This window comes from Brachionichthys hirsutus, chromosome 5, assembly GCF_040956055.1.
Source record: "Brachionichthys hirsutus isolate HB-005 chromosome 5, CSIRO-AGI_Bhir_v1, whole genome shotgun sequence".
Classification (NCBI taxonomy): Eukaryota; Metazoa; Chordata; class Actinopteri; order Lophiiformes; family Brachionichthyidae; genus Brachionichthys; species Brachionichthys hirsutus.
The window spans coordinates 13,205,037-13,214,862 of record NC_090901.1 but is presented as its reverse complement, the minus strand read 5'-3'; the positions used below and the strand labels follow the sequence as shown (position 1 = coordinate 13,214,862).

At 41.9% G+C, this 9,826-nt stretch overlaps 1 protein-coding gene across 1 annotated transcript in view; it reads right to left on the bottom strand.

The window, feature by feature from the left end:
- Positions 1–527: 527 nt before the first annotated feature.
- The window catches only part of galnt18a (UDP-N-acetyl-alpha-D-galactosamine:polypeptide N-acetylgalactosaminyltransferase 18a), a 91,408-nt gene continuing 82,109 nt past the window's right edge, over positions 528–9,826 (bottom strand). Inside the window, exons 9-11 of the mRNA XM_068739216.1 lie at positions 9,041–9,136; positions 4,558–4,725; positions 528–674 (exon numbers count right to left, since the gene is read on the bottom strand). Coding sequence (XP_068595317.1) covers positions 528–674; positions 4,558–4,725; positions 9,041–9,136 — 411 coding nt within the window. The remainder of the gene's footprint in view (positions 675–4,557; positions 4,726–9,040; positions 9,137–9,826) is intronic.

Below are 9,826 nucleotides of genomic sequence, written 5' to 3'. Positions count from 1 at the left end.
GGTTATACTGCATTGAACTTTTTCTTTTTTTGTGATACTGAGAGAATCCCCAGCATCTGTCCTACCTGCAGAGTCACACAGTGCATGCTGTAATAAGTCAAAGCTGCCTCCCAACGATTTCTGCAGCAAATCAGCTGTTTCCTGTTGCACATTTGTGAGACTTTTCCAGAGTGAGTGCATTCCATTCACTTTCTCTGGACACGCACGTCCTCTTATTATTATTTCATTAACCAGTCCCTGGAGAAAGTGGATGAATCTCTCATTTAAAGTAAAGATTGGAAAGTCTAAAGAGCAATGGCACCGTCTGCGAGGGCACTGTTCTCACGGGTTGTTGGTGTCAAAGGGTTATTAAGTTATTACGTTTTTTGGGCATTGCTAAGTCAGCAATGTTCAGTGCATTTCAAACTCTTTACAAGCTCACCAGATCTCCAGTTAGAGTCTTTTTAATGAACCTCATTGGGTTTTTTTTTTTGTGGATTGACCAATCACAACAAAGGTTCTCCAGTAGCTGAACAGTGGCGTCGTGCTCACTGTGGCAGGACAGTCAGTATGTTAGTAATGGTCCATTTCTGATCGGTGCAGTCCTGAATGGCCAACTGGAAGGTGAAGTCCGGATGCTTACTTTCCACCAGCTCTAGACAACGCTGAGAATCCATGTTCTGGATGGGGCCACCCTAAAGTGGGAAGACAGAGAGGAGGTCAGAGAGTGGCACACTGCAGTTGGTGTCGTGTTCTGCCTGCCATTATTAGAGCAAATGTTCATTTCTCATGAACCCTGAATATTTTGGGTGCCTTGACCAGCATACTTGCACTAAGACAGATACAAAGGCTGTGTGTGAAGCAATGTTTATTGAAAAAGAGAATGGAAATGAAGGACTGGCGGCAAGAAAAGTGAATACAATGCAATACAATACAATTTAAATAACATTATGCATGGGGCCTTCAGTCACGGAAAGAACTACAAACATATATAAGAAACCTTTCTTAATGGCAACAATCATTTGAGTGAATTTGATTTGCAAAACCTTCAAAATTCTTGCCATCAACTATGTCACTCATAAGATGCTAGCAGAGTAATATACATATTAAGAAAGCTATTTTTGTCATTGATACACGGCAAGCACACAATGAAATTATTTTTTATATAGAGGCATATAAGCACTGAACTCGCTTCGGGATTGCTGTCGTTTATATGAAGATGAAGGGGAACAAATTGTACTAATAAATACATGTAAATACTTATACTCTACTCTTCGGGAGTATGGGGTCCGGTAGAACAGGTAGAATATGATGTCTCTAAAATCCAAGCAGTAATTCAACAGACGAGGATGAGGATGATCCAGCGAAGGTTTCAATAATTGAAATTGCCTACTTATTATGTTGAAATACAGCTTTAATTTTTAGTTTCTTTGGCTTCCTCGAAGGACAGAAGAATTCACATTAGCTAATAGGGTCTCAAAAAACAATCAATTTGATAGTCTGACCTCAAGAATTGAGATCCAGTTTACACAGTCAGATTACCTATTAGTTCTCCACACGAAAGTTAGAAATAACAAATTCTGCTGCAACTATTTATACTGGTGCATATTGACTGGATGGCTTTAATGTCCACTACAATACCACGTCTGTTTATAAAGTGATGAATGAATGAACTTGGTAACAGTTGACACCTCTTTAATCAAGCAGCTGCTTTTAGTAAAACGGTTCCTAAGGCTGCACTTTGTACTGCAGCAGATTTAGTAGCAGATTTCAGGCCGATTTCTAGTCAGGTAATGAGAATAGGGCTTGATGCAGTTTTAAAGATCAGATATTATATTGTAAAAAAAGCTGCCAGAAGATATAATTTCAAACATTATCATTCTTCTGCCATCAAAAACGGAACTTTGCTCCGCAGTGATTGCGGTAAGGTACAACCGATGTGCTTCAGCGGCTGCTGACGTGTCACGACAACAGAACGGAGAGGTCATAGAATTTCTTATATTCCTCATGTACACACACACACACACAACTGGCATTCGTCCAGCCCCTTGTCCTCACATCAGCACTGAGCCTGTCTGTCATTCTGCAGAGCGGGACCACACTATTGATTTCCTGCTATTAAGGCAGGGACGCTAGTTAATTCAGCATGCAATCGACTAGAAGGTTGAATTGCCGTGGCGACCCCTGACGGGACAAGCCGAAAGAGGAGGAAGAGTAAGGTATAATACCACTCTGAACTTCATGACGCCTGGCCTTTGCTCATCTGCAAGCAAACTACTCTCTCCCCCACTATAGTTCTCTGCTCTTGTGTTTCCTCCCATCGTAAATCCAATAGCCATTGCAGATGCGGCGAGCATTTGCTATATGAATTTTTTTTATATGCCGCACCTTGAAATAATACATGGAGCAAATAAAGCAGACCGGCAGAACAGAAAAGCAAATCATGGCAGAAAAAATCCACCGATGTCTAAAAACACCATCTGCTATATATATATATATAAGAAAACACCACCAGGTCAAGAGTTGTTTTTGTTAAGGAATTTATTGCTTTCTTTTCTCCAGTCTCCCTCCCTCTCTGTTGTTCGCCATTCCTGCAGGGTCAAGCTCAGTTCAATATGGTACAGGAGCCACTTATCAATAATTCAAAAACACTGACTGCTTCTCATGAATCTCTGCCTCCCCACTTGTTTGCTTCACTTATTTACACCCCCTCTCCATATACTCCTCTGTTTTTTATTCTCAGCTTATGCACTTCCCTCTGTTTCATTTTAGCAATATATCTAAAGCTTTTACCTCTTCTACCCATGTACATGTTCTTTTTCTTTTAATGGCCTCCTTCTGAGTGACTCTTCAAACTATATTGATTATACTGATCACAATGAGCGAACACTACACAGATATACTGATCCACGTAGGCTTTAGACAGCTTTGTATCAGTAGGAGGAATTCTTAAATGAGAGGCCGCAAGGAATTTTCTTTGTTCGAGCCCTGGAACTCCCACAAGGACCGGCGTTCTAACATCAGCGCTGATTTCCTCACCAACTTGTACCAGAATTGTTCTATTAAATGTTTAAATCTTTTTATTTTTCTCTTCATTAATCATACATCTCTGAAAGGGATAAAAGAACAGATGAGAGTAAAGAAAAAACTCTTAACATAGACGTTCACAGCAGACCCGTAAAGGGGACATATTGTGAGAAACTCACTTTCCCCATGTTTCTACACTATTATGGTGATTTTGGGTTTTTATCAACCCCAAAGCAGCAAAATAAACCATCCAGTCAATCCTTCGTAGTTTGTGTTTCTACACTATTATGGTGATTTTGGGTCTTTATCAAACCCAAAACAGCAAAATAAACCATCAAGTCAATCCTTCGTAGTTTGTGTAGGTCAGTAATCACCTCCTGAAACACGTCTGGAAGAAATCGCACCCACTGTAACGTCACAGCACATGTGTGGACGTCCCTGTGTCTGCACTCTCTTCACCGTCATGGCGACAAGGAAGCAGAGCCAAAAGGCGAAGCCTCTCCACTTACCGGTCGATCTCCGTTCCTACCCTCACCTGTGGTCACAAGCTTTGGGTAGTGACTGAAAGAACAAGGTCACGGGTACAACTGCAGGCTGACAGTGTGCAGCGCTCCCTCAGAGCGTGGGGCTGCTGCCCCCCGTCGTGATGCGACGTGACGGGGGGCAGCAGCTTAAGCAGGAAAGCCCAGACTTCCCGCTCCGGCCGCTTCTTCCAGCTCTTCCAAAATCACCATAATAGTGTAGAAAAATGGGAAAAATGAGTTTTTCATAATATGGGACCTTTAAGTTAGAAGTCTGATATCTGAATTTAGCCAATAATAATTAGAGGCAGTATGCCCAGTAGATTCAAATATTGAGGACTCTCAGATGAAGTGCTGTCCTCTAAGGATACCAGATGATGGGTGAGAGAGCGAGAGAGAGAAGAATGGGAGAAAGAGGAAAGATCTCAGTTATAGCTAAATAAGCCTCCTTTTTAGTCTGATGTGGGTTAAAGCAACATACACATGCACACAGAAGCACAAAAACGAATACACAAGAGAAGAGCTGTCTCAGGAATGAATGCAATTGTGTTCATTTTATACCAATTATCCAGATCTTTCGACTTATCTGTCACATTTAAAGACAACATGAAAAGTTTGAGGCTTAAAAATAAGACAGGATCGTTAAAAGTCGGAAACTGTGAATGTTGTGAAAGCTCATTATCCAACACAAGTAGATGCTGATTGCAAAAAAAAAAAAAGCATCTGAGAAATAATCCATGTACCAACAAAACCAGAATTGAAACAAAGGGGAGTGGAAGAGGCACAAATCCTCCCCAGAGGATTGGTAAAAAAACACACTCTCGGAAGCCATTGCTGTGACAGGAATACCAATTAGCAAATGAAAAAGATCGAAGGTGCATCAAAGGACGAGAGCTAAAATGAGTAAAAACATCCATGCAGCTAGATTCTTTCCTTTCTTGTGTCTGGAAGGTCTCAAAGACTGCAGTCATTTAACTGGCGTTCTTTGTGTGTGTGTGTGTGTGTGTGTCCCCGAGTGTCTGTGCTTTACCTGAGTGAACATCCAGGTGAGCTTCATGTGTTTGGTAGCTGCGTAGCTGCACTCCAGCAGCATGGGTCGGTTATTTACGTCCACCAGACACTTGTTGTCGTCATCGTCGATCGTGGGACTCAGCACTCCCAGGTGAAGCTGCTGGGAGCTGGTGAAGTAGACGTTCTGCTGGAAAACACAGACATGGGACTGAGGAAGCAGAACTTCCCAGACACCAAGATCCCTTCCACCATAGCTGTGGGGAAAAATTAGGCCTTCAGTGGGGATTGTGCTTTTCAGAGTATGCTTTTATGAGATTTATTTCAATTTTCAAAGTTTTACTTGTACTCAACAACAATGATTAACAGCAAACATTTGCAGGAAAAGGCTTTGCTCAACCGGGGTACAGAGAGGGACTTCATCAAGGGAGTCTTCGAACAATATCCTGATGTTGCTGACATCAGGAAGTGAATAAAATGAAATGAATAAAATCATCTTAACTTGTGAAAATGCCTTAGTTGGCATGAAGTTGGTGAACGCGTAGTGCATTTATGGTGAGCGCGCCAAACCCTTCACCTGCGTCATGTTTGTACATGTTTGGCTGGTCTTTCCTTCATCTTCATAGTCAAACTACTGTGATATAAAGTCAGAAAACTCACCATCAAGCTAGAGATATTTTTTTAAATACTTTTAAAGGTTGGTATGTATAAACTAAATCTGCATAGTTAAGTAGCTGTTCCATTTTCCATGTTGTTTCACATTGTTTAATCGTAAAAAAAAATAAAAAGTGACATAACAGCAGCAATTTATAAACGAATATCATCAACCTTATCTCACAATGATTTTTATCATATCATCACGCATTTTTATGACTGTGCACCTTTGCAGAATGTTAGCATGCATTGACACGGAGCCGAGTCGGCAGTAAATGCAACTGTAACTAGGCTAATTCTTGAATGTTAAGTGTCCTTTATTTACCTCACCTGCAACATCAGCCAGATCTCTGAACAACATTCTCACACTTTTAATGTAGCAAGAAATAAACAGGCCACCTGTAACCGATCCAATTAAGAATAAGAAATACAGAAAGCCTGAAAAAAGGAGAGAAACATGCAGCTTCACGGATGAAGGAGACCCCACTAAACATCAGCACAGGAGATTCTGCATACCTTAAAAACTATCAAACACCCAAGGGACGTTGTAATGAATGCAAATGTTGGCCCAGTTTTGAAGCCTGCAAAATGCCGAATGAGGAAACGCAACCCCATAAAGAACCTGACGTGAGCGACTGAAACGGATTAATGTCAAACTGAAATTGAAGCAAGCAGGTAAAGTTTCGACGGAAAGAAAGGGTGACACTGGAAACACACTCTGCACAGAACAAATGTCACCGCGGGATGTGTGTTTGCTGCGGAGTGTGTGTGGCGGATCTGAGGAGGTAATTGATGTGAATAATGACCGTCTTACAGGAACAGGACATTTCTGCTGTTTGTGTGCGTGTGTGTGTCTGTGTGTGTGCCCATGCACAAGTGCAGGATTGTGTTGTGGTTGCACAATTGACGAAGGATCAGTTTCTATCTGTGTGTTTGTGCTAATACGAGTGATTAAACTCGCATCTGTCACTAGATTGATACTCTGCGGCAATCAAAGGGCTTATTTTACGATCCCATCTCCTGTCACGGCTTCTTAAAAGCTCTAATAGGAGGCTTATCGCAGTGTTGCGATCTCTGCAGACAGACACACAGACTCATTAACAGGTGCAGGCAGAATAAAACTTACAAACTAGTGATCGACCGATATGATTTTCTTTTATGGCCGATACCGACTATTAGTCACGGAGGCCGATAAGAGGTTGTCTGCGGAGTGGTTGTCTGTCTCTGTGTGACCCTGCGATGTGCTGGCGTCTCCATCCAGGATGTACAAGCAACACCCTTGACCTGAAAGCCAGATTAAGAGGCTGTGGAAGAGACGACTGAGGTCGTCTTATCTCCAAGAAAACCGATGTATGGACATAATTTTATTCTTATAGATTAAAATTCTTACTTTATTTAATGCCTGTGTGTTTAGGAAGAAGGCAACCACAAACAGCTGGTTTTGGTGCAGGGAAATACAAACAACATGTTTGTATTCTTGCTATTGAGTTTATCTACTTCCTATTATTGAGTGAGGTGACTCAAAAGTGGCTGAAAAAGAAAGGAGGAAAGCATCAACAGTCCCTCAGTCAAGGGCACAGAGCGAACCTCACTGGAGTGTGATTGGGGACTTTAGGGAATAAAACTATGCACAATTTCCAATGTGGATACAGAATGAACGACAATAACAAAGTGATAAAGGCCTGAGAGGAGCCCAGAGGAATGTTTGATTCTTTAAAGCAAGCTGTGAAATGTCTCCCGCTGCTTTTCGTTCTGGTTCCTCGTGTCCCAGAACTCTTTGCACGCGATATATTTTTTGTCATTTGAGATTTTGAGATCAAAACTCGTGTATTTGTGGTGGAAATATGCTCCGTCGTGTTTTGCTGCCTGTCAACTTGAGGAGAGAACGATCATGCTTGAATGTCTGCAAGAATACTCAGAGAAAACATGGATTACAGATTCATTCATTACACACTAACATCATGATCAAATCCCTCTGTTATAACTACAGCAGTTACACGATATAAAGTCATGTGCAGCTTAATCTGCATACACACACCTCTGATCCTAAAAGCCACATCTTCAGTCCACAAAGCGATTATATCCTCATGCTGATTCGGCTCTGCCCGATTACATCCTGCTGCGATTTCGATTTATCCTCATGAAGCCACACTGCCGTTATCTGGAAACATGTCACCATGCAGGCGTTGAATCACAGCTTTGCTGGAAGTCATCTTTCTCTGTTGCTCTGCCTTTAATATCCCATAATACGGCATTGTGTCTAATTGTGTGTTCACTACATCAGCAGGATGGCTTCAGAGGAGTAAAAAAAAAAAAGCATTATGTAGGTACTGCACTAATACTGCATTGGCTTCATGTTGGGCAGCGGTAGTCCTGTTCTGCCACCGGCTGAATACATTTACATGCGCTATTTCCTACATGTTCCGTCCTCTCTGCCAGAGTAATGCTGTGAATGTGAAAAACTTCTCCCTCTCAAACTCTGCATCCAAATTAGGCAAAACTTGTCACAATCTAATAAACTCACAACCTTCTCTCTGCGAGAAAGCGAGAAAGAGATGGGGGGGGGGGGGGGGGGATTGCTAAAACAAGCTGTTTCAGCATCTGAAACGGAACTCCTGAGTGTGACCCAGATAGATATGCTGGGTGTTTCCAACATCAAGGCTCCGGTCAAAGCTATTAACTTCAGGGACAATGGAGGCTTAGGGTGTCTTCAGAAAGCTCAGCGGTTTGGACCGGAGTCGAGCTCCGATTGTGCAGGACTACAGGACAGCCAGTATATAAAGCAGCTAGTGAAATGTGATTTTATGTTTTTATTTTGTCAAGCTACAGAGCTGAGAAAAGTGGAAACACAAATTCCCATTCGGTACCTCCATTAAAGGAATGTTATGAGTTTAGCTTTCCCAAATTAAATGGCCTTACATCTGTAATAGGTTGATTAAGACGTTGACTGCCCTCAGTGACTGGATTATTACTTTAAAGACATTTCAGCTGCACATAGAAGAAATGCTTTACTTTTCAAGCAGAAACGGTCCATGACAAATTATTATGGGACGGAGTTTTATTCGGGCTTTGCTGCTCTAATTAACGGGCTTACAAATAGTGGATCTTTATTTATATAGACTACAACTCCCATAGATCAACATTTTCTGATGCACCGATACGCAAGGACTCGATAGATAGAATGTCCTAAAACCCGCCTACTTGAAATACAAATGGTTCAAAGCCCTCTTGACGGAATGACTGAAGCGGCACGAACCAAAGTTTTCAGCAAAGGTTCAATCGATCATTTGCAATGTAAACACAGTTGCTTGCACTTCCTTGTGCTTGTCTTTCAGCCTCTTTCTGGCCCATTGACCTGCTTGAAGTGTGTCAGGACTCGGCAGTGTTTCTCCGAGCCGGGAGCTTGTTGTCAGCGCGAACAGACAAACCCCACCAGGAGGAGAACAGATCGACCGATTTAGCAACGAACCAGACGTTTCTCCGGGAGGATGGCAGCAGAGTAAATATTAGATTTACATTCATCATGTGGCTGCAAGCAAAACTGACAAAAGTCAGTGTTGCGTCCCCAAAAACATTGTTCTGCTAACAAACTGCAAATTTGTTCGGTTTTTATTTTGATGTTAAAAATTTCCCCATATTTTCTTTTTTTTTTTTAAATAGGGCAGCATTTTAAATGTATTGTTACAGAGCCTTTTCATTGTGTCCAGAATAAAGACATACAACCCTGCTACTGTATGTAACTCCCTCATGCAGCCTCCAGTTATCTGCTGCTCACATCGCTCTGCAGCAGCTTCTCCGTGGTTGGTTTGAAGAGGCAGCATCAAATAGAGGATAGAAGGAGCTCCACTGACCTGAGGTGTCAGACCATGACAGAGGTACATGATGGGGATGTTGTCAGTGTCAGGTCCCTGGTCCAAACACAGGTTGTCCCTGAGACTGTTCTTCAGCTGAAAGGACAAGAGACAAAACGTAAAAAGAACGAGCGTGAGCTAAAGGACAAGATTCTCTGGTACCTCAGAAACAAGTGGCTATAAAGTATGAGTAATTGAACAAAGTAAAAAAGGGGAGGGGGGCATTTTTCACTCAAATACATACTTGATCATCAGATTTTCAGCACTATTAAACTGCTCTAATCGCACAAGGCAGTTTCAGGCCGTCAGAGCTTCATTTTAGCAGAAGAATACGCGGAAGACAAAGGCAGCCTCAATAAAACCTTTGTGGTTTCCAGGGCTGTTTTGTAACCATTCTAATTTAGCTCGAGTATTCCTGGCGAGCCTCACCGAAGTCAAAAGACTAACGCATCAGTCTCGTGTCTGAAGCTACTTTGGGAGCAGCTTAGCATCGTAAACCTTGGATGCAGACGGCTTTCCTGCTGCACACAAATTATATTCCAACACTCAAAATTTGTTTTTTTATATGGCTTTGAGCCAGTACTATAGCAATACTTGATTTATTTTCATTTACAGATGTGGCATTATTCTACATGTTAGCAGAAACAATAAAAAGAATAAAATGAAGAGGTACAATACACAACTTTATTAGTGGGGACAAATGAAACCACATCTTCTAATTACGCTGCAGCTCGCCAGGAGAAAGTCATACAAACCCTTCACAGCAACCTTCACCTATTCTGGATG